The sequence below is a fragment of the Hippichthys cyanospilos genome, chromosome 5, assembly GCF_059441005.1.
Source record: "Hippichthys cyanospilos isolate Australia breed blue-spotted pipefish chromosome 5, RoL_Hcya_1.0, whole genome shotgun sequence".
In the NCBI taxonomy this organism is placed as follows: Eukaryota; Metazoa; Chordata; class Actinopteri; order Syngnathiformes; family Syngnathidae; genus Hippichthys; species Hippichthys cyanospilos.
Genome location: NC_142373.1, coordinates 25774190 through 25799793, shown reverse-complemented (window position 1 = coordinate 25799793; position 25604 = coordinate 25774190). Strand labels below are relative to the sequence as shown.

The 25604-nt window shown below is 39.0% G+C and overlaps 1 protein-coding gene across 1 annotated transcript in view; it reads left to right on the top strand.

The window, feature by feature from the left end:
* The window catches only part of LOC148424130 (aryl hydrocarbon receptor-like), a 59308-nt gene extending 35068 nt beyond the window's left edge, over positions 1-24240 (top strand). The window contains exons 4-11 of the mRNA XM_088415369.1: positions 2210-2299; positions 3418-3550; positions 7235-7368; positions 9580-9782; positions 9868-9977; positions 17027-17168; positions 17336-18929; positions 20656-24240. Coding sequence (XP_088271495.1) covers positions 2210-2299; positions 3418-3550; positions 7235-7368; positions 9580-9782; positions 9868-9977; positions 17027-17168; positions 17336-18929; positions 20656-20796 — 2547 coding nt within the window. The 3' untranslated portion in view covers positions 20797-24240. The remainder of the gene's footprint in view (positions 1-2209; positions 2300-3417; positions 3551-7234; positions 7369-9579; positions 9783-9867; positions 9978-17026; positions 17169-17335; positions 18930-20655) is intronic.
* Positions 24241-25604: the final 1364 nt, after the last annotated feature.

Genomic DNA, 25604 nt, shown 5'->3' with positions numbered 1-25604 from the left:
GGCGTTTCCACTTGATTTGTTTTGACTTTGTTTCTCTATGTAATAACCTTACTAGACTTAAAAGTCTCTCCAAAATGCTTGCATTAATGAACAGGGAGACAGGCTTTGCACTGATAGCATAATATTCTTTTCAACTTTAGGTTTCGTCTTCTTATACCTCATTTTTTATTTCCATTTAAACCCAAATATACACGCATAAATGGAAATTTGCGGCTGCCATGTCCCAGGCTGACTGTTACGCCTATGACTTGTCATCAATAGTAGGTAAACATTAGGATTGAGGACTTTTGCCACATTATCATTTGTTGAATTATTACAATACATTATTAGAGTCCAAACTTTTAGCTATTTTTTTTTTTTTAAAAAAACAACTTTTATTCTCTCTGTGATGGGATGGGGGCGCTTATCATTGTCATCAAAACATCAAACTGACACAACTTGCTTGAATGCATAAATGAAAAGCACTAAATTAAAAGTAGAAATAAACTTGATCGAGAAAGACCCCGGAACTGACAATTAATTACACTTGGATCATTCACCAACAGTCAGGTGACATCATCTGCTTGCCAGGTGAGGTGACAGCATATTTGTACACTCTGCATTGTACAGCCTTGTTGGGGCTGTGTTGGTACCGCTGTTTGTCCGTCTGGTTTTTCTTTTTTGTCATGCTAATGGGTCACATTATTGGGGTTTTTGTCTGTTATTAGTAGCTTTGTTGATGTATGTAAAACGTTCGTGAAATGACTTTCGAGATGAGGGACCCCGGGCAATCAGTGGCAACTTCAAAGGAACACTCAGTCCTCATGAGTTGCCATGAGATCAAAATGAAAATGCAAGCTCATCTGCATTGATACTTTGGACATACCACAATCCCCCAAATATAAGGCACACCTGTTCATAGGACGCACCCTTAATTTTGGGGTCAGATTCTAGTATTTTGTATGTCACTGCATATAGAACGCATCAACACTTTGGCAACAATGTCAGAACTATAGCAAAACAGAATGTATTTCATCTTTGTAAATTCTTCATATTTTTTTGTGTTCATATCCGTAAGTTATATATTTGTTGTGGGTTGAGGGCGTTTCAGATTTCTCTCAGTGTGACCGATCAGTAGATGTCTCGCCAGTGTAAGGTTGAATGGGCTCAAAGGAATTGATTTTCTTTTCCTTCGATGCAGTTCAAGTTCATTTTACCATAAATACCCAATGATGCGTAGCATCCATGTTTCACCAAGTTTATGATTGTGTTTATAAATCAATAAACCACAATTAATAAATGAGTCAAATGAAATGTATTTACGTGTGTTCTAACCGGAGCACTCAACTGCATACATCGCCACTCTTAATTGAATCAGCTGGAGACATCATAACTTTTACATGATCCTCTCCATAATATTTCTTTGTGTGAACAGGGATTGACTCAGTCTGATGGTTCAGTCTACTCGCCTTTTATATTGAATATAATAGCGTAACAACCTTAGCTGACACGAACTGCTGTTAGCAATAAGTACAGCCACCTGACATCCGCCCTGTAGCTCGTCCCGTAATCTTAATTATTGGAAGCAAGAATAGGGCCGATATAAAAATGCACATCTGTGTGTCAAAACCCTGCTTATGTGACTGACAGATCAATCTTAATAGAGGGGTGTAAAAATAAAAAAAAATAAAATAGGTTACCGTTTCAAGGATGCACCCTTACTTTTGGTTTTCATTTTTGATTAAAAAAAATAGTACAGATTATATTTGGAGAATTACAGTAATTGCACATGGCATTTAAGTACTGTTTAAGTAAGTGATTAGAATTCTGGAGCAGTTTATACATATCTTCTTGCACTTTCACTCAGATAAAGGACCAACACATTGTCAGTGCGAAAGAAACAAAGTAAACAAAATAACTAAAAGAATAAATGAGGTACATTGCATGTGCTAAAATATTTGTAGTAAAGATGTGGCTTCATAACCACTTTTAGTATAGCTTAGAAGACGGTGGTCGGTGCTTTTTACTTTAAAATATGCCAGCCTTTAAAAAAATCCTCACACTGCATGTTATCACGAATAAAGGCGGCTTAAATGTGCAGTCAGATGTTTGTTGTGTTAATTCCATCCTGGGTAAACATTACGCAACAATCATACATAGCTAAAATTAGCAGTTTGACTTTGCCACTGTGTTCACTGCCGTAACGCTAGCTTTGTGTTTCCTCCTCAAGGCTCTCAATGGGTTTGTCCTGGTCATCACAGCCAGTGGCACCATCTTCTTCTCCTCTCACACCATCCAGGACTACTTGGGCTTTCACCAGGTCACTGAACACTTCCAACATTCAGTCGTGCTTAATTAGGCTGTATAATTTTATCAATTCAGGTTTGAATGGATAGGTTGCGTGCAACATCTGCAGGAAACTGCAGCATCCTGGGGTTCACCTATGGTGCAGAGCCCCCCCCCCTCCGTCCAAAAAAAGACAATCTGACCTTATCAGGCTTGGCATTTTTAGGGGTTTCCTGCAGTTTCAGCATCATTTCATCTACTCTACTAGACCAGGGGTTCTCAAACATTCTGGAGTCAGGGACCCCTTTTAGAAAGCAAACTTTACAAGGACTCCCATTGCAAATGTTTGTGGAAAATGCATTTAGGCCAGACATAAGTGCTCTTTTTATTCAGCAACATATTCAATTTGACAACAAGTATGTTTGTTACTTTTCAACTATACTGAAGTTTATCAAATCAAAATTGCAAACCGCATGCCTCCTTTTAACAAACCTGGTCAATTCCCCCCAAAAAGGTTGCTGCCAATTATTTAGTAAAAACAGCATTATAAAATAAAATGCTGCGTTAACTTTGATGGCTTCATGGCCTCGTTAGTAAGCAATTGTGGAAACAAAACGCATTTTGACAAATGTAACTTTTTTGAAAAAATGTATTAAACTGGTTGAATTGGTTGCTTTATTGAAGAGGCATGATAACTTTCACAATTTAATATGAAATAAAATGAAATGAACACATCTGAATCAATTCCAAAACACCCAATTTATTGCACGGACCCTACTTTGAGAACAACTGATTTAGACTATCGCAAAATGTTTCCCAAACTTGAGGTGAGGCACCCATTTTACAAACAAATAAAAATCCGGAAATAATGATTGCCTCCCAATTTACTTACATTTTGACTGACTCAGTGTGTAATTTTGTCCAGTTTAAAAGGGAACTAAACCCAACAACTTTCTTTACAATGCTATGTCCTATGGAGTCCAACTCTTCTAAACATGGTATTCAGGATGTCACTCCAGTTTACATAATGTGTTCCATATCCAAGTATTATCCATCAGCTAACTTGTGAGAAATAGCTGTTATCTGTTAAATTTATGGAGCTTCGGTAAGTCGTGGCTCAGACTTTGACTTGCCGCATCTTTTTTTCCTTAGACTGATGTCATGCACCAGAGTGTGTATGAGCTGGTTCATACGGAAGACCAGCAGGAGCTCAGAAGAAATTTACACTGGGCGCTGAATCCACCTCCTGCAGCACCATCAACCATCAGCCAAGATTCACCTCAAGGTTGTTAGTTTATTCTGAATATCATCATTTCATTAAGGCCATATTACCATATTTCTCCGAGTACAAGTCAAGTTTTTTTTCCTCATATTCAACCCCCGTATAACCGCATCTCAAAACAGACAAATTTATTCCACATATCTGTGTTTGAATAACATTAATTCGAATGCGAAATTCGCCAGCATGATCAATTAGGCTGTATAAATTTTTCAACTCAGATTTGTATGGATAAATTGCACGCTAACTGTTCATAGTATTATCATCTGCAAGGCTTAAAATGATTTTGTTATATCTCTAGCTCTAGTATGTATCCATTTTAGAGCGTTTGCAAAGAACATAGCAAAAATCCACTTTCATCAAGCGCCGCCTAATTGCCTCTTTGTTGTCAGTTCCGAGGCTGTGTGGCTCATATTTTTTGACGGACTTTGATGCATAATGAAAAGGAAAAGACGGCTTGGCTTGTCTCCTTCAGCCCTTGGATGTGTGCTCGAACATGCTGGCATAGATATTGGCAGGGGGGTACAACAGTGAAGGGGGACAGTGAAGGGCAAACTTCCATGCTCTACCCATGGAAAAGTAATGAGGATGTTTGAACAATTTAAGAGGAGATAGGAGGAGCTATTTAGCGTGTCAGATGGTGATGATGACCTTTAGGGTTTTTTGGCAAATTAATACTTTCAGCATTTGCGTCTACGTGCACATGTAAATTGCCTCGCACTTGTCTCGGTTCTGCCCCCTTGTTACCGCAACAATATGTTGTTTGATGTACAAAAAAGAAATGCGTCGAAACGTAACCTATTTTTGACAGTTTAATGTAACCAGTTTGTCTAACTACCAAAGTCTAAAGGAGAGATTTATAATCACATTTGTGTAAAATTCACCCAAGTTTAAGTAAAAAAAAAGGGAGGGGGGGTCAACTTTAAGTGAGGTCGACTTGTACTCTGAGAAGTACGGTAATTCTTCTTGCTGATGTCTGCCAAGATTAAAGAGCTGGGCTGGTTAAAAATCAAAACTTCATCAACACTTTCCTATAAGATTACCAAAGAATGATTTTGAGATACAACTGAGAGGTGGCTCTCTTTCAGGAATGTTTAATATATATAAGACTCAAATTTTATTATTTACAAAATCCAATTCCACTGAGGCTGGGGTGTGGTGTAAAATGTAAGTATAAAAAAAGTACAGTCATTTTCATATTCTTTTCAACCAATATTCAATTGGGGACACATGTTTTAATTATTCATATATTCTTATTTTTTTCATATTTAATGTTGCGTTTGATCTACTTTATTGTTTCAGTTTTTTTGTAAATATTCAGTCGTTTCAATTTGACACACTTAACACTATATAAGATTTGGGGAACTGAGGAGACTTTTGAAGCTTTGTCAGGAAGCTCTTTCCCATTCTTCTTTGATGAACCCGATTCCTTCCGTTGCTCAATAATGCGTGGTCTCCATTGCCATGATATTACACTTAAAACATCCATGCATTTGCTGCAGCTGCTTATTCACATTAGGGTCCCCGGACCCTAACCCCCTGACAATCTAAAGTGAACAAATCACCTACCATGCATGTTTTTTTGGAGCGTGGGAGGAAGGTGAGTGCCTGGGGGGAGCCACTTCAAAATGCTCTTCACATTTTAGTGGGAGACAGGTCTGGACTGCTGGCAGGGCAAGCTATTACTCCCTCTTTTACTACAAAGCCACACTGTAAATTATTGCAGAAAAATGTGACATAGCATTGTCTCATTAAGATAAGTCTCCCTGAAGAAGTTGCTTGGATGGCAGCAAACGTTGCTCAAACACCAGTAAGGTGAGCAAGGTTCCTTTGCTCCTATACCCATGCCTTGGATATGAACATACACCCGTTCCTTTATAGATATTAGTTTTTGAACTTTCCGCTGATAAACAAGGTCCTTTCTTTTTTTAGTACCGGAAGTCCCTATGTCCATGATTTCCAAAACACATTGAAATGTGGACTCATCAGACCACATCACTGCTGGTTACCTTGTAGCAGTCTATCTCTTGAGTTCAGGCCCAGAAAAGTTGACAATATTTCTGGGTTGTTGTTAGTGCCATATGGGTTTTTTTTTCACACCTGCATTTTTAGATGCAGCAAGAAAATGTGTCAATGTGTTTTTGAAGTGTTCTCATCCCCACATGAAAGAATCTTTTCTACAAAGACGCGATGCATTTTTGTTGTTGTTTTTAAAATATTGTGCTGCCTGAGTATTGACATTATATTAGTTTTTGGCTTCTCTGTTTTTGTGCAAAGATTTCTCTTAAGTCCTTCCATCTTTTGATGATATCAACATTATGAGGAAATATTTTAATTCTTTGCAAGTGCACTTTGAAAACTATTGTTTTTAAACTGGGATGATGCAGTGGTTAGTACGTCTGACTCACAATTATGGGACCTGAGTTCAATTCCATCTGGCTCAGGCCGTCCTGTGTGGAGTTTGCATGTTCTCCCCAAGCCTGAGTGGGTTCTCTCTGGGCACTCCGGCTTCCTCCCACACTCCAAAAACATACATGGCAGATGCATTGGTCATATTCAATTGTTCTTAGTTGTGATTGGATGCATGGATGACTGTTTGTGTCTCTGTGCCCTGCAATTGGCTGGCAAACAGTTCAGGGTGTCCCCCGCCTACTACACAAAGTCAGCTGGTATAGGCACCAGCAAGCCTGTGACCCTTGTAAGGATAAGTGGCTATAAAAAATGAATGGATGTTCTTAAACTGCTAAGACTATTTTTTCATGCAGCTGTTCACAAAGTGGTGAATCTCGCTCCATCCTTGATGGTAAACAGGCGAGCCTTTTGGGGATGCTTCTTTTATACTCATGAAACTCACATGGTTCCAATGAACTTGTTTTCCATTTGCATGTTCCAAACAGTTTTTGTAAAGGCAAGCTTCAACTTTTGCTGTCTTTTGTTGCTCCATAGTAGCTTTTTTGGCATCTGTTGCGGGTATAGAAAAGACATTTATCAGTTTCAAATTCAATTTGTTGTCGTTGTAGTGGATTTATTTAACATACTGAAGGTCGAAAAGGACTTGCAAATGTATTGTTCTTGTTTACATTTCACACAATGGCCCAATTTCAATCAAATTGGGGTTTGTAATAAGACAGCTATGACGATTTGATATATAAGGGGCTTCGCCTCTTCAGCGATAACTTAACTACAACAAAGCATTTGTGTTGGCACACAAACATTGGGAATTCAAAATCAGACTGTTAAGTACACACAGTTTTAGGCAGTAAGCCATAAGACTGTCCCTCAGGTCAGGTCACATGATCTCGTAATCTTCAGCGGGCTTATGAGGTGAAGTGGTCCCCATCTGTATTTTGGTTGTAAGATGCTTATGTCTGTGTCTTTGGATTTTAGCAATGTGTTCAAGCTAAGACCCATAAAGCTAAGACGCATAGCCCTGACACAAACTCCTGATCCCATGCCACAAGTGGTGTCGCTCTAGTCCAAGATGTTGCCGCACAAGCTGTATTTAAAGACACGAATTAGTAATTCAATCTAATGTTGATTATGATCCAGACATTGTAGTGGCAAAAAAAAATCAGTTCATTTGTCTAGCTGAACCTTATAGCACAGCCGGCTGAATCAAATCAGGTCAATAAAACATTCACCTATTTTTGTGTCGAGTTTGCCAACAATTTGAGTGTCCTATGTTCATAGAGATGGAGCCGGACAGCAGTTCATCCTTGGTCACCTATAACCCTGAGCAGCTTCCTCCAGAGAACTCGTCATTTCTGGAGAGGAGTTTTGTGTGCCGCTTCCGCTGCCTCTTGGACAATTCCTCTGGCTTCCTGGTAGGTATGGCTGCAAACCGTTCCTTACGTATAACATCTGCAAAGTGATCAAATTAATATACTTAGTGGACTCCAGTAAGACTGGGAAATCAGTTTTATTGATTAGGTGAACCGGAAGCCGCTTGCTGCCCAAAACCCTCCATGATGGAAGTAAGCAGGCTGTGCAATGCCTCATTACTCGGCATGTCAAGAAAAGTGAAGAAAGCAATGATGTGAATAAGTCTTGTGGCATCTGCTCTTAGGATGAAATGAAGATGGGGAGTGTGTGATCAATTATCTTTTTATTGCGAAATCCCGCACAAAAGTTTATGTTTATGTGAAATCCCATCAAAATACCATGTCCATTTAACAAGTAAGGGGAGAGATTTGTCCCAAAATTGTACAAACAAACACATTGGTGATTTTCTGATATTTTAGCTTCACAAATATGTGTCCAAATCCCCAAATTTTAAAATTGTGAAGTGTATTTTTATATGGTCATTTACTTGTAAATTTCTTTAATAAAGTCTCATTGTAGTAGTTTTTGTCAGTGTAAATTCTATGTCAGATAACAGAGCATAGCAGTTCAAACATTCACGTGTTTATGTGAATAACGTGTTAACGGCTATCCTACCCTCATCCACTAGGGAGGAGTGATGCTTGATTGTGAACGAGACATTGCTTGCTTTTCTGTTTCAAAATTGGTAATTGGCAGCAGGCCATCAAGCGACTTTACCGGTAGTACCGGTACGTTTGACTTAATGCTAAACGCTATTTTGGATGACAGTTCAACAGCGCTAAACAAGTCAATAGACTCATCACGATCCAACCTCTTTTGCTTGGTCCTGGGTTTGTGCCAACATAGTAAAACATGTAGCCCCTGTCCCTGCAACTTGACTTGACATGCGGATGTTCTGGTTTTGGCTTGACAAATCAATATTGAAATGTTAGTCATTGAGGTTTGATACATTGAATTTGTATTGTTATTGATGTTTGAGATGTTCTACTATTTGAGTGGTCTTTGGACACACTCCAGTCAACCGCACAAGTTAGGGCGTATTTTGCTTCTCTACAGTTATCGTTCATATAGTGGAAGCACAATTTTTTTTCAAGGCCTTTTTCATACAACTAACAATATTTTGGCACAAAATACCTTGCTCTTTGACACTGGATATGCTTTAGAAAAGCTCAGCTCGCTATGGTTTGACATGATTTTCCATGATTTCTTCATACAAACTGCTGTGACAACTCTGCCAAAGGCGGGCATCGGCAAGCGTTTCCGTGTTTTGTGGCCTATGTGTTATGAGGCAAAGCTTTGCAAAGAATACACGAACTGGGCACCAAATGTACCGCCGTTGATCGGGGTCACTACAGATGGACCATCCCAGTCTATGTGTTTTTAAGAGGTTTTCCGACATAAAGCACCCACAGAAGGTACAAAAGTGCTGGTTCTGTCAGCGACTCGTAGCTTCGTCAAAGAATTGCTCAGCTTTAAGCTTTAAGTACTATATGAATTTATGTATCAAGCTGACAAAACTGTATATAAATTTAGAAAAAGCTAATTTGGCTCCATTGTTGTGCAGTGTATCGCAACAAAGAACAATACTTCTTTTGTTCATAATCCTGCGTTTTTGTCATTCAGTGTTTTAGTAATAGTAGTTCAATTAGTTTCCCCTCTGCTTCAGATCATCAGTCTGATTTGAATAAACTACCTCAGGCACTGTCCTCAATGGTGGTTAATAAACACGTAATAAAATATCAGATAAAGGGTTTTTTCTGTTTTTCAAGATTCATTTTTTAAAAGTGCTTGCTCGTTAGCGTTCATTTGAGATAGCAACACAGCCTCTTAGCGGATGGAGAATGGATAGCCCTTCAACAAGTGAGCGTTTCCAACTGCAGTGTGTGCAAATCTTGAAACTTGTGGGGAGTGTCTCAAAAATAAAAGCGTGTGCCCACAGATCCACAAACACACAGTCAACTCTTCACAAGCAGAACTGAGTATTTACAAATGATACGTCATGGTGAATGCACACAAAGCTGAAAACTACATGAAAGTAAAAAAAAAAAAAAAAGAGCTTGTTCTCTAAAGGGCAAGTCCAGTGGACTTTAGCATTTGGTTGTTAGAAATGCAAAGCCCTCTACTGAGAGTACAACAGAAAAAATTTAATACATCAAAACCAGCCTCCTAAAGAGTAACAATTAGGTCACAAGTCATCTTTCTCTTTTTTATAGGCTCTGAACTTCCAGGGAAGACTCAAATTTCTTCATGGGCAGAACCAGCGGCAAGAAAACGGAGGGAAGGCTCCACCACAGCTAGCGCTTTTTGCCATTGCAACTCCTCTGCAGCCTCCATCCATCTTGGAGATCAGGACAAAGAACATGATCTTCAGAACCAAGCATAAGCTGGACTTTACACCGTTGGCTTGTGATGCAAAGTAGGTATTTAGTACGAGTGCACCAACCGTAACACTTTAAGACTGAGCCAAGACCACTGGATCTGGATTGTATGTCTCTCTCCAGGGGGAAAATTGTCTTGGGGTACACAGAAGCTGAACTGCGGGTACGAGGATCTGGTTATCAGTTCATCCATGCAGCAGATATGTTGTACTGTGCAGAAAATCATGTCAGAAGTAAGTGTCTTTTTCTTTCAAAACACAAATCATATAAGTGATCTATATCAACATTTACCAGTTTGTTCTATGCCACTGATCTAGTTCGCGTGAAGCTATATTTTTTAAGGGACTAGCATGGAAACATGGAAAGTGTTCACAGCGCTTCACATAATTTTTTTTGATATGTAAAATCAACAAAAAAAACAAACAAGACAAATAACTACAAAAAAAAACACATAAACATAAGTAATCACAGCCTTAGCCATAAATCTCAAAAAATGAGCTCAGTTGCATTTTTTTTTCTACTTATTATCCTTGAGGTGTTTCTACTTCTTGGAGTCCACCTGCAGTAAATCCATTTGATTTGACATGATTTGGAAAGGTAAACAACTGTGTATACAGTTGCCTGTTCATGTCACAGAACAAACACCAAGCATGGTCAAAAGAATTGCCTGTAGACCTGTGGGACAGGATTATTTTGAGGTCACATTGAGGACAGTGGCCTCCATTATTTGTAAATGGAAGATGTTTAATCACACCAGAATAATTTCTAGAGCTGGTCAACCATCTAAACTGAGCAATCAGAGGAGAAGGGCCATAGTCAGTTGACCAAGAACCTGATGGTCCTTGTCAGAGCTCTAATGTTCCACTGGGGAGAGAGGAGAGCCTTCCAGAAGGACAACCAATCAGACCTGTATGATGGAGTGTTCAGAAGAAAGCTGCTACTTACTAAAAGGACATGCCAGGCCGTCTGGAATTTGCCAGAAGGCACTTCAATGACTCTCAGACTATGATAAACAACATTCTCTGGTCTAATGAGACAAATATTGAACTCTTTAGTATAAAAGCCTGGTGTCAAGTTTGGAGGAAACCAGACATCACTCATCATCAGGCCAATGCCATCCATAAAGTGAATCATATTGGTGGAAGCCTCATGCTATGTTTTTCAGAAGCAGGATCTGGCAGATTAGTCAGGATAGAAGGAAAAATGAATGCAGCACGATGCCCTGGATGAAACCCTGCTCCAGAGTCCACTAATCCCAGACTGGGGTGAAGGTTCATTTTCAACCCTTGGGGGCTTGTGAAAAACATAGGACAAGATTTTTTTTTCTTTCTTTCAAAAAATGTCACTGCTTTTGAAATGTCATAACAAAACTATTTCAATGAATATCTTTTACTCTCAACCACTCTAAATGTTTAGTGCCATCACATCTATCTATACATATCTCGATTAAAAAAAGATGCATAGTCTGTATGGACAATAATAGTAGAATTATGTTAATAGCAAAACTAACTACAGTATGTATATTTTCAATCATCCATCCATCAACATCCATCATCCATCAATCATTCATCCATTCATCCATTAGAGGCTTATCCTCACAAGGGTCACAGGCTTGCTGGTGCCTATTCCAGCTGGCTTTGGGCAGTAGATTCTAGAGAATTATTGTCACACGTATAGCATGAAACCACACTGTGGCGGTGGACACCCTGAAATGATTGCCAGTCAGTCGCAGGCTACACAGAGACGAACAACCATGCACGCACCTCAATGATTGGGCGCGTGACCCAATCACACCTAAGGACAATTAGGTGTGTCTAATACACCTTGCATGCATTTTTTTGGAGTGTGGGAGGAAGCTGGAGTGGTGGGAGAGAACCCACGTGGGCTCGGGGAGAACATGCAAACGTCACACAGGAAGGCCGCAACGAGGTGGAGTAGAACTCGGGTCCCCTTGAGGTGGACGTGCTATTTACTGCGCCACTGAGCCGCCCCATTTTCAATCAGTGCACCAATAATAGCTGATGCTGACACAACAATCACTAAGCAGTTTATTTATTTATTTATTCCTTCTATATTTTATATATATATTTATATTTATTTAACAGTCCACTAGGCAGGTTTTTGTAAAGTATTGACCTCTTAGCTGCCGACTACAGGTTCCCACAATAGGATTCATATTCAAACAATGGAAAAATAGTTGATGCTTACGCTTCAGTCACTCGGCAGATTTGGTCAGCAGACTGGCACGTCACATCACACGCAGTCTGTAATGTCGCCTTCTAAAAGTGCTAAAGTGAGCAAAGAGCAAACAGCAGACATACTCTCAACCAACACTTTTGCAGACAGACATTGAGGCCAGCTTTCAAGATTTGCAGGCCCAACTTCAAAACATTTCGGCCCGAATCAAGACTCGCAGGCTACACTTTTTCATGCAAAACTAACACGGACACGGACATTTTCATTAGCAAGACAAACACAGATGCAAAAGCACACACTGGCGCCAACGCCCACACACATATATTATATTATATATAACCCTATATTTCAAGTAATAGCCTGAACTGGCAAAAAAAAAAAAAATAAATACCTTCAAGCACCAATGCAAAATACACACACATATTCCTTTTGCATTCTATACTGTGTTTAAGGAACACTTTACTCCCATGTGCAGCTAGCGTTCATAAAGAAAATTCACTAACTAGACTCTGGCGCCATCTACTGGATCAGTCGTGTTAAACGTTTCAGGGATTCATACAGTCATACAGTAATCATGAGAAAAGAATGATAAAACAACAGGTTTGCAATATGGAAAATGGCTATTTATAATCTGCGTCAGTGGGACAAAAAATTGATTTAAATCACATTCCAGGGTATCATTTTCTGAGCGGCAATCTGAAACAGTGAGAGACTAGATCTTGGTGCCCTTTTGACTTTTCGCCTCTTTTGACACTCCGATAGAAAATCAGCTGTGTAGTTTTTTTTCTTCCTTTCTTTTTCCTTTGATAAAACACAAAAACGTTGCAAAGTCCAAAAAATGTAACCAAAAAAATACGAGGGTTAGGCAGAACAAAGACCCGAAGCACGCAGCAAAGACCTCAAAGAATTGCCTATAGAAACACGCTGTGAATGTCATGGAGAGCTCAGACTTGCGATTGAACGTACCTGGAGGGATCTGAAAATGGCTGTGCATAGCCATCTCCCATCCAATCGGATGAAGCTTCAGAATTGCTGTGAAGAAGAATGAGAAAAATTACTTAAAAATAGGTACGCAAAACTTGTGGCAACAGATTCAAAAAGACTTGCGACTGTAATTGCTGCCAAAGGTGGATCAACAAAGTATTGATCCAAAGGCTGTGAATACTTCTGTGAATGTGACTTCTTATATTTTTATTAAAAAAAAAAAAAAAAAAAAAAAAAAAAAAACTAACTTTTACACATTATCATATTGTGGTATTGTGTGAATATTATACAGTTACGATATTACTTTAATACAGTTTTTAATTAAGCTGTAACATGACAAAATATGGAAAAAGTAAATCACTGTGAATAAATCTGGATGCACTATATATAACTAAATCATAACATAAACCAAGTCACTAATATGCCTGATATATTTGGCAAAATGCAAAATTACAGGGGCTCCTCTTCAACAAGATGGTCCCATTTTTGTATTATATATATATATATATATATATATATATATATATATATATATATATATATATAAAACATACTTTTTCATTTTAATTTTTTTAACCTTGAATACCTTGTTTTTAAATGCCAGGTGATTGTCCTCTATGTGCCAAAATTGTTTTTAAGTTTTCTTTTCCTAATTTGCGAGGCTTTTGCCACAAGTGTGGGTTTGGTATGCACAATTCAAATTTAGCATTATGTTAACTGGGACTGCTGAAATTTTCACATATTGTAAATGTCTTTTTCATTTTATGAAGGGTGTTGTTTCCGATTAAGCTCTCAGTAGGGATTTTTCCTAGCTAGGGTGTTTATTTTTTTAAAGTCAAAGTCAATTATATTTGTATAGCCCTGAATCACCCCAGTCTCAAAGTTTTGGTGACAAGTTATCAAGAGGTAAATAGCCCAAAGAACAATTGCAGACAAGACGCATTCAAAACAAAAATGACTAACATATTAGATCTAATCTATGTGTGCATTTAAGTCATTTCTATGGTAATTGTAAATTGTTGAGCCTATAAAAAACACACAATTACCCTAAAATGACTGAAACACTTTGAATTGTCTTGTGCAGGAATTTTAATGAAATACACTTGTCATGCCATGAGTTTATTTATTGTCACGGGGGACCCCGAGCCCGAACAGGATGCGACCGACAACCGAGGGGTTGGGTTCAAAGAGTTTATTACAACAGAAAGCGCACGTCTGGCGTGGAAAATAAGGGTGTCCAAAAAGGGAACGGGAAAGTACAAACAAAAGTCACAAAGTACGAAATAAGGGAGAGACAAGAACGTCTAGGAGGTATCAGTCCAACTGAGGAGTAAGGCAACGAGGGGGCGGAGGCTACAGGAGAACGACTGGGAACAAAGTAACAACAAAAAAAACAAGCGAGCAAAAATACAACTAGAGAAAAGTACCAACCAAAAGATCACAAGCGAGAGTGACGCGAGGCATGGGAGTTCACTGGGCGCAGGGAGTATGGCGAAGGAATAACCCAGCGTCGCTCTCCTGTAGCGACCAGCCTTAAAAAGACCCTGATGGGTAATGGGGAACAGGTGCGCAAGACTGGTGACCCCGCCCCCTCGTGGCACAATTGAACACTGCCTAGGAACATAGCAAACACACACACATGACGTTTATATAACAAATGTAAACATAATTCAAGGAAAATATTTGCTGTAAGTTTGCTTTTAAATAGCAGACGTGCTGGTTTAATTCTATTTGTTTTACTTATCAACTTCACGCTAAACTACAACTAGAGGTGGCAAACAGCTTGAAAAAAGCTTGTTGCAGTACTGCAGACTGTCACTGGAAAAAACAACAGGGAAAATTAGATGACTTGAAATTAGTTGAGACATGTGGAGCCCTATTTTGATCATGCAAATCTACTACAAAGTGCAGTCTAACTGTACTAGGTGGGAGTTTTTATTCTGTTGGCCATTTTCATAGAGGGGCACAATTTGAAGTAGGTGTTTGTGCCATTGTGGGACTGAACATAGCCAAATGTATTCCTGGCCAATCGAAACTTCTCTCTTTTCCTTTAAATTCAATGCATAAGAAGAGGTACGCAGTCTACAGGGCAGAAACAAAACTGACTCCCTGGAGCATATGCAGGCGAAGCAATGCAAAGTATATTTAAGGAACTGTAAGATAAGCTCTATTTATAAACGGTGTAAATTTGACTGACGTTAAGTGAGCAGTTGGTGACCTTCAACATTCCTCTGAGGCCTTTAACGCCCATATCATATCTTGGGTCTGTGTGTCTTTTGCTCAGCAAAGTACACCCAAAGTCGTTTAAAAAGCTAATGCTAACATTAGTGTAAGCTTTTTAACGAGCTAATTCTAACGTGAGCCTAATGAACTTTTCATGTTTGTGAAGATGGATGAGTGCGTCACTACTTGTCTGTTTTAGGTGCTGCATCATCACAGTGGTGCTTTGCGGTATGCCATTTCACTCTAACAAACAATGTTAACATTGAAATGTTCTCAGACATGTGTAAGAAACTATACACAAAAAATGGGGAAAAGGCTTTTTTTTTTATACTCGCTCATGAATGAGGAGAACGGAGAAGGACTGCACAAATCGGCTGCATTCTCGAGCAGCCTTTCTGAACCCTCTCTTTTTATTTGTATCAAAGGTCCTTAGTTCACATGAAGGTTCAGGCCCTAAAAGGGCAAAAGTGCAGCCAGGGCGAAAAAAAACAAAACAACAACAACAAAAGCCACATCTAAGTGATATCTGTCTGCGGTTAGAGCGTGAGCAGGCTGGTTTGAGCTGACCTTCCAATGACGAAATGTGAGACAGCATTCCCTCTCACGGAAACGTTCTCACAGCAAAGCATTTCTCTTTTGCAAGCAGTTATATTGATTGTAGTAAATGTATAATCACTATATTTACAATTAAGTATTCTTTTTGTCAGCTTTGTGTTGTGACAATAGTTCCTATGTGGTTGTTATGGTCGTGACTTTGTCACCTTTTACGATTCTGTGTATTTATCACCTTTTCTAATTAGCAGAGGTGAGGCCGGAAACTCCAGTTCCTCGAGAGCTGTGTTCTGTCTTTTTTTTGTATGTCTCCCTCTCTCATCATACCAGATCAACTTGATCAGCTCATCAGCAATCTCAGTAAAAGTCTGATAACAATCTTCCAGACATCCATTTTCTATATTCCTGTATTTACTGTTGGGGCTGATTTGTACCTTGATAGGTTGCCGTGTAGTTGTTATGATTGTTTAGTTGCTGGGTCTAGATTCTAAATCTGTTTCCGAGGTTAGTTTTTCAGATCTAGTATACAATGGTCCATGGTTACGTTGGAATTGAATTGCTTCTGGGTCCAAATTCTGCTCTGCACATGATGCAATATTTGAATCTGCTTTCTCAGATGACGCTCCCTCTTCCACACTCAGCTTCATCACGCGGCGTGGCGGTTAACTGTTGTCCTAGGCATTGTGGATGTCATAATCACAAAACACAATCGATCAATAATTAAATTAATAATAGAGTAATAGAGTAGCACGTAGTTGCCAACACTTTCAATGTTTCATTTTTTTGCAGGTGATTTGTTGTTGCAGCTCGAGTTCAGTCTCCCAGTGCACCATTTGGCCACTCAATGGGCCGCTGATGTAAATAAACTGACACAAACGCCAGATAGTGTCAGTTTATGAGTTATCCATAACAACAACAAAACACATTGCATTTTGAATGTACTCCTGTCAAAAAAGTTGAGGATGCCCGGTCCAACCCAGTCAGAGAGTTAAAACAGCTTTTGCTAGTAATCCCCGGGATTACGAAGCAGATTGAGTAAAGCTGTAGAGCTGCCAGAGAAGACGGGAAAGGGAGGGGGTGGGGGTTCGAATTCCACTGCATAAGCAAAGCATCACAGATGACCCAGCATTAAAACATTGTGATGACAAAGGCCTCCGAGGCCTGATATGTTACTCTCACCTGTGTGGTTGAAGGGCCAATGTGAAGTACTTCAGTCAATGTGCAAAAGAAACAAACAAAAAACAAACAAAATATTATACATAAACCCACACTGCCCTGCAAGGTTCAGTAAGTGCACTAACACTGATTTTGTGTGTTTCTGTTTTAGTGATGAAGACTGGGGAGAGTGGATTGACAGTGTTCAGGCTGCTCACCAAGGAGAATCGCTGGAAATGGGTGCAGGCCAACGCTCGTCTGGTTTACAAAAATGGCAAACCCGACTACATCATCGCTACTCAGAGGCCCCTTTTGTATGTTCTTTATGTTCAACTCAAAATTGACACTGTGACTTTTTATAAAGGGTAAATGGGGACACTGTTGGAACGTTGTGTTTACAATGACAGATACTCCATATTTTGATTTGAGTTCAAAATGTGTATAATACTTCCAGTTAACATTCCTGCTATATGTTTTGCAGGGATGAAGAGGGAGGAGAACATTTGCGTAAACGCTCTATGCATCTACCCTTTACATATGCCACAGGCGAGGCCTTGCTTTACCAGTCGAACCATCCCATTGCGGGCTTCAGAGATGGTGTTTCTGAGAAGAACAGTAGTAAGTCAAAGAAGAGTCGGGCTGACAGGTTGTTGAGGGATGGTCTGGACCCAGGCTCTCTTCTTGGGGCTCTCATGAGCCAGGATGAGACCGTGTATGTTTGCCAGCCTGCTTTGGAGCCCAAAATTTCCTTTCACAGCAGCTTCTTTGGGGACCAAATGGGCTTCTCTGACTCCAAAGCCAGTTTGCAAAGAAGTTGGGACACACCAAACAGTGATGATGTGGATCAAAGTATCACAGAACCGGGCACTAGTTTTGACCCACTGCTTGCCACTCTCGACTCGCTCTCACTGGAAGGCCAAGGGGTCATGGATTCGGAGGATGGTGGCTGTTCAAACGGAGAGTTGTTTGGAGCTCTTGAGGGTTTGGGGCTGAGCGCTGAAGATCTTGAGCTTCTCTTGTTGGATGAGAGGATGATTCGAGTTGAGATGGACCCAGAGCGGGTGCCCACTTTAGATGACCTTCTCACAAATGATGAGATTCTTTCATACATCTACGACTCCATTGAAGGAAAGACTGAATCAGACCAGGGCGGACAGGTGCCACCCTCTAATCCCTCAGTGAGTGCAACAACTGTATCAGTGTCTGAAAGCGTTCTCACCTCAGACACAAATGTGAAAATGCAGTTTTCTCACCATACGCCTTCAGTGGCAGGGAAGGCTCCCATCGTTCAGCTGTCTCAGGAGATGCAAAAGCACCTCAGCATGTGCTCAGGCAAACGGGCACACAACTGGGGCCCCCAGAGCGACCATTTGGCCAATACTATAGTCAACAGAGACCTGATAGGACATGTAGAAGCTGCCCGCAATGGACAATGGTCAGCCCAAGACATTCTTATGAATGCAGGGATACAATTGGAACACATGAACTCGCAACAAACTGTTTTCAACGCCAAGACATCCCAACTAGACAGGGAACTTCATCAACATCAAAGCTACCTTCAACAGCAGCAACAGCCCCTCCTACAAAACCAGATCTCACAGCAGTGCCATGCCAAACAGAAGGCCGCCAACCTAAACGGACTGTGTGGCATCTCCAGCACAGAGCAGTCGGCAGTAAAAACACAGTGGCAGGACTTTGGCTTCGGCGAAACCTTGAGTCCGTGCCTCAATAACAGCCAAAAACCTCTCGGGGACCCCTCATTAGATACCTGCATAGATTACAGCATCCCCAACATCGACAATTCGGATTACTCGGTTAACGGTGGGGGTTTGTTCGAGAGCAGCGCGCCTCAGCTCAGAGCCGAGTCTACAATCACATCATTCCCGGGGATTTCCCAGAAGCTGCAACAGGAGCCGATTCCGGTTCCTTTGGCTCAAGTCATCTCCAGCCTGTCCCATTGTCCTCCTCCGAACGCCTCCCTGGAACAAATCTTGGCAGTTGGCAAACCATGTCGGCAGTTGGACCATTACAGCATGGTGGCCTCTGACATGCCTCTCGAGCCCAATCACGGCAAGGTAAGAAACAATTAACATGGATCTTACCGTCCTCTTGTAATCGTATTTATCTTTAAGGTGTTGATCGGTAATTTACTTTTTGTATCTTATGATACTGTATTTGAACAATAAGAATCTTTAATAAGAGTAGTTATTTTTATTAATTAACTCAAAAACAGACACGGACCAAAAAATTATGAAGCACTAATGGAGGGACAGCCTGGGATCATAAACATCCACTCCATATGGGGTAGAATACATATGTAGAAACTAGATTTCATAGTTTTTGGTGTAACCAAACAACAAGAATTACATTAATAACTGCAACAGAAAATGTAACTAACGAGCGAGAGGGAGGATGGAGCTGGATCTTGACAGGTGGATTGGAGCAGCATCTACTGTGCTGTGTACTTTGTGTTGTTGGTCTGTCATGGCGAAGAAGGTGTTGGGCTGAAAGGCAAAGCTATCAAATTACCGGTCGATCAACATTCCTACCCTCCCCTTTGGCAACAAACTCTGGATTGTTGCTGTAAAAACGGGATCTCAGATACCACTTACTGAAATTAGTTTCCTCCGCAGTGAGGATGAGGAGAGATTGGCCCAAAATTATTCCTACAAATATATTCATGATTCTCTCTTGTTTTTGAGATCCACGATTGCAGTTGCAATTGTCGCGTGTTTTTCAGATCCCCAAATATAGCTGCGATTTTCCCATGTTAGTTTGATGTTGAGTATGCATTTATCATGACTTATCATTTGTAAATGAACAATTCTATTTTTGAGTTGACAAATGTTCATTTGTGGATCGCTGGGCATGCGCATTTATTTTTGAGACAAATGTCACGCTGTTGCAAGATACTCACGCATGCAAGTCCTCTGATATTTATGTGTCCAAAAGCCTGTTACTCCTCCATCCATGAGAAAGCAGTGTTGCCGTCTGAACGTAAACAGGCCATATTCCGTGTCCTAAAATTGGAAATTTGAAAGACGGAAAACTTCCGGTACTCTGTTGTGTATTAACACAAATGGAGAAATAAAATATGACCTTAATTTGCTTCCCTTGAGTATGTTTTCATGTTTTGCCTTGACCCCAGAAGACGCTCGTTTCTATTGGCCGCTGCTTCTAATTCTTCTAGAATTAAGTTAATCAACCCTTTCCATGCCAGAGAATTTTCCTGTGTATTTTTCTATCACACGGTTGAAAAGGTTGTATTGTGATGATTCTTACGGATAAAGGCATACTGTGTAAATGTTGCTTGTGACACTTTGCGACCTTGATGCTCAAGGGGTTAAATACATACAATTCATGCATAAATAACAGACAAAAGCTGAATAAATAAATAAATAAATAAATGATGGGCCTCAGAACGTTTTGGGATCCTTCTGTAAAAATTGGTCCAAGTAGCTGGGAAGTGGGCTTCTCTGCTACAGCTTCTGTACCCGCAGTAGCAGTAGAAAATGGATGGATAGGTGGCTTCTTGATATTTTTGGCCGATATGGGAGGAGTTTGTTATTTTAATTAAGGTTGAACACAAAGTTGTGTAAACTCTTAGGCTTTAGGCTGATAGTTTACATTCCTGTGTGTATGATTTTCTTTGCATAGTAGCCTTCCGTAGTTAAATCAAAAATAAATATCATGTGAGCGCTTCCATAAAACCTACCGTACGTAAATGTGACACGGGATATCATATACCCATCACACCGTATCATTTCCTGTTATTTTGTTCTTACCTCCTGGACTGTGCAGATTGAGAATGGAACCATCCTGACCACAGCATACCCCGCAATGCCCAACGGAAATGGCGCAACGCCCCCTGCTGTCCAGATACCCTGTCCGGAGACTCTGCCCGGTCTCACGGATCCGCCAGCTACCGGCTTCTACCTCTGACCACCTGGCCGCTGCGAATGGCCAGAGACACGAACACACACGCACATACACTGACTGGACCAGCCTTATAACACTCATACAGTATAGAACGACACCAGTAAACGCTGTCCAGTTTTGTTTTGATCTGTTTTTTTTTTTTTTTGGTTGTTTTTTTTTTTGTTGTTTTTTTTTGGCCAAGGAAGTTGAGCCATCATTGTATTATTTTTCAAGTACTATTATCATAAGAGTCCTTTGTTTACAATAATGCAGTTAGAGAGTTGTGTGAATGAATACAAATGCGACAGATGATTCAGGGTTTCTTTGAAATGAGTTGCAGATGAACTAACAGGTTTGGAGCCAGACTGTATGTCTGTGCTTCATGAATGTACACACTCAAATGGAAAAAGGGAGGGAGGCTTTAGCACTAAATGCAACTTTGACTTTATCCATATGTCTATCAGAAATATCTTCAGATCTTCCTGTTTCACAATGAGACCATTCTTTAGACACACCTGGGCAAGCTATACAATCAAATCTCATATAAAAGCTGACTTTTCTTAAGATTATGATTCTCTGTTGACATAATACTGTCAGGCATTGGCTGATATCATTGATATTCTTAATTTTATTTGTGCACCAGAATTATTACCTCTCTCTGGACAAATATCACCGAAAACGTCATCATAATGTTTCATCATAATACCTTGACCTGTTTCTTTTTAAAAAGGCAGACATTTTGTAGCTTGTGCAGGTGTACCTAATGAAGTGTCAACGGTGAGCGCCACTTGGTTATTTGCTTCAATTTACATCTCAACGCTCCACAAAAAAAAGCACAAAAGCGAGCAAACAAAACAGTTGTCCATCATGCAACAAGAATGTAGTGCTTCATTTCTTTGTTGAATAGTTGTTCCAGTCAAAAATGAGATTAAATGTTTGAAAGGAAGTATACAGTAGAATATGAAAGAAATGATGCTTGAATGATATCCTGCACTTTATTTCAAGCAGCCATTTAACACAACACCTGGTCAAAACAAAACCATATTTGTTTTGGTTTTATTTTATTTCTCCTGATTAAAGAAGTAACTAATGCTAACGAGACAAGTAGGCTTCCATTTTCAGACGACACCCTTACAAGCGCAAACATTTCTGTACAATTTTTCATGTCCTCTTTATATATCTCAAGTTGAACTATACAGTATCTATAGTTGTTCTTTTTTTTAAATTATTATTATTGTTGACCATGTTGATCAACGTTAACCTTGGGGGGATTTAGGGGCGTAAATGTTTTGAATTGACCTGATTAGAGAATCTGTTTAGAATTTCTGTATTTTATTCAAAAGCTCCAGCAATAATGGCTTTTCAATTGTTCTGAAGATAAAGGGCAACTGTGGCTACATATGGGTGGAGTGAGAGAACAACTCTGAAATTCTGATTTTTTTTTTCTTTTCAGATTGTTGAGAGAAAATGCTTTGAATCGCTGTTTGACTGCTGATTCCCTTATCTTAAAAAAATCCCTTAAACAGTTGACTACAAATTACACAATGAAAAACTATTGCATCTTACCTTAAACAATTGACTACAAATTACACAATGAAAAACTATTGCATCTTAAAAATCTTTGTTGACATTTAGAAATTCTAAGCGGTCATAAATGTGTAAAAATAATTCAAACAATGTTAATACTATATGAAACCAACACTAGTGATGAATGATGAATACATATTTGACACACATTTTTTACATGAGGTGTAAAGGTTAACCACAACAAAACTTAAGTAGCCTACGCTCTACTTTTAAACTCAGCTAACAATAGGCAGTGTAAACAACAGACGGCAGTGATGATTAATTATCCAAGGACAGTATAAGTTTTAACACGCCCAAAATTTGGACAAATTGCAAGGCAGTATATAGTTAATAAGTTTCTTTTTTTTTTCCTCCTGTTAAAATCTGCACCGTTCAACAACATTCATTTTGCTAAGCCCTGTCTCATATGGCTTTTGTAAAGCATCCATTGCGTACCAGTTAGGTGGGCTACTGCACAGCAGCTGAATAGGCAATCAATCAATGTTTATAAATTTGGCAGCGTGCTTGTCAGTGATGTTTGAAAATGCAGGCTTAGTGGAGTGTATTACTTAGCTGCAATGTGAAAGGCATTGTCCAGTCAGTATTAGCTACTTTGAAGTCTGAAGAACATGACCTCAGCTCATGCCATTTCTTATATTTAGCATTTGCTGATTTCGTTTTATGAAACATTTTTTAAATAATATGTATGAAAATAAACATATCTTTTGGGAGAAACATACATTAAACAAAAAATAACAGAATACTGTTTGTATGTAAAATTGTCGTTAGAGCAAATGTCGTCAAATGTTCATCCCTAGCACCTACAAATGACTCCCAGCAGATATAAGAAGCGAAGATAAATATACTGTACAAAAATACTGGACACGCGATAATAAAAAGATTGTATCAATCTTGTCACCTAACTTGACATCTGAGTGACGATACTTCTCAAAATGGCACACTCTTTCGAGATACTTTTACAGCACATATTGATCACTAATACGAGTTTTGGTAGCAGTTAATGAGCAGTTAGGAGCAAAACCAAATGTAAGAATTCAGTGGAGATCCCTACAGAAAGACACAGTTGCGAATGTTTCTTATTTGTAGTTAAAATTGTTTTCACAAACTGGCTGACGAGTGGCGGCGAATGACAGAGGAGAGATGCTGAAAAGAGATTTTAATTGTTGAGATAATGTTATTAATAGTGGTATTAATATTAATGTTCTCTATGTTTTATGTTAAAATGTGATTCACACGTGGTTACATGTCATTCAGATTGACTCATTTCCTTTCCGCTTATTGTTTCTTATTTTTTTTCTACAACAGAACAATGTTTTGCTATATTTAATATGATTGATGTTACTTATTAAAGATGTGAAGACAAATATGTGTTCTGTAAATACAAAAAAGAAGCAAATACAGGCGTGTACATAGTTTGGCGTCACTAGTTTCATACACTGTTTTTGCGACACTTGGTCCGTTGTCCTATTTTTTTTCTTTTTGCTTTCTTGTTGTTTTTTTTTTAAGAAGTGTAAATAGTGCAGCTCACACGAATGAGAAAAAAAACACTATGACAGCCTGGAAATGGTGCCATACTGCTGAGTCTTCTAACGTAGGCAATGTAACGTGAAGTTGAACATGCTAACGATGGGACAAGTTTGTTTGCGCGTTGTCTTCTGTTTTTCCTTCTTACAAAAAAAAAAAGAACAAAAGAATCTCAGTGATCACGTCGTTGGGCAAATGAATAAACACCTACATGTTTGCAAGCCTGTTTGACTGACATCCTCTTCAAAAAGTGGGTGCCCTTCAACCTGTCAGTGACGATTTCCTATGTGGAGCCCGAACATGTAAAGGTGCTTTGTGTAGCATTTTAACATCAATAAATCATCATTGCCACATTCAGCATGTGTGCAGCACTGTTGTGTTAACACAAAAATGGGTCAAGGTGTATTTTATTCTCTAAAGGACTGTTGTAACTGGTGGTGGAAAAAAAAAATGGCAGTATGTCACTACTCGTATCTTCTAACTCAGTGTTTCTTGACCTTTTTTCAATTATGTACCCCCTGTGACATATGTTTTCATCCAAGTACCCCTAAACCAGTGCCAAGCGTTTTTGTGTTAAAAAAATACTCATAACATGCCATCAGTGTTTGATTCGTTAAACTTTAGAACCCTTCAAACTTAATTTTTAATTATTGTTATTATAATTATAATTATTATTATTTTAATTTTTGATTATTTTAATAAAATAATCCTTTTTTGGATCATAGAAGAGAAAAAGACAATTTTAAATATTATTAAATATTTATCCACAAAAATATTCAACATAAAGTGTCAGACCTGTTCTCAAAAATACATGATTATAAATAAATTTGTTGTAAAATTTGTCCACAGAAAAATATTTATCATAAAGCGTCATCTTTTGGGATTACAGTAGAGATCTGTTCACAAAAAATAAATTCATTATTAATAAATATTTATCCACAAAAGATATTCAAATTAAGTGTCAACCCTGTTCTCAAAAGGAAACAATTATAAATAAATATTTGTCCACAAAAAAATATTCATTATTCACAAAGTGTCATCTTTTGAGATCTGTTCACAAAAATAAGTCATTAACATAATTATTAATAAATATTTGTCCACAAAAAATATTCAACTTTGGGGATCATAGTGGAGATGTGCTTGCAAGAATAAATCTTTAACTTAACAGGTAATGAGAGGTGGCACATGTTGGGTCGAACCATCTGGCTTTTAAAAATAATGAAATTGAATAACCTTCTGAACATAACATTTTATAATCTCATATTTTCCTGAAACATTTAATTAACTCACTAATTATTTTTAAAGGATTTTTGCATGTTTGTCTGTTTTATTTAAAATCTCGAGTACCCCCTGGAGTTCCTTCAAGTACCCCGAGGGGTACTCGTACCGCCATTTGAAAACCTCTGATCTAACTATCCATATCTAAATGGGAGAGATGGGGAACCAAACATTTTTCACATCTGTGCCTTTAAGCTGAGCAAGTAAAACAGTCACTATGAGCAGTCCAAGGGGGGTCATGTTCACATTTACTGAATTTTAACCACTGTCTTGTCTATGTAACTGCCTCTGTAAATTATAACCACCATTCGTGCTCCCTTTAAAGGAAAAGTAGCAAAGGTGGGTCACTTGACTTTCCTGAACATTGGCACTTAGGTCTGTATGTAAAATGATGTCTAAAACTCAATCCCTTGAAAACCTGCATTGACTTAGAGGGTATTTAA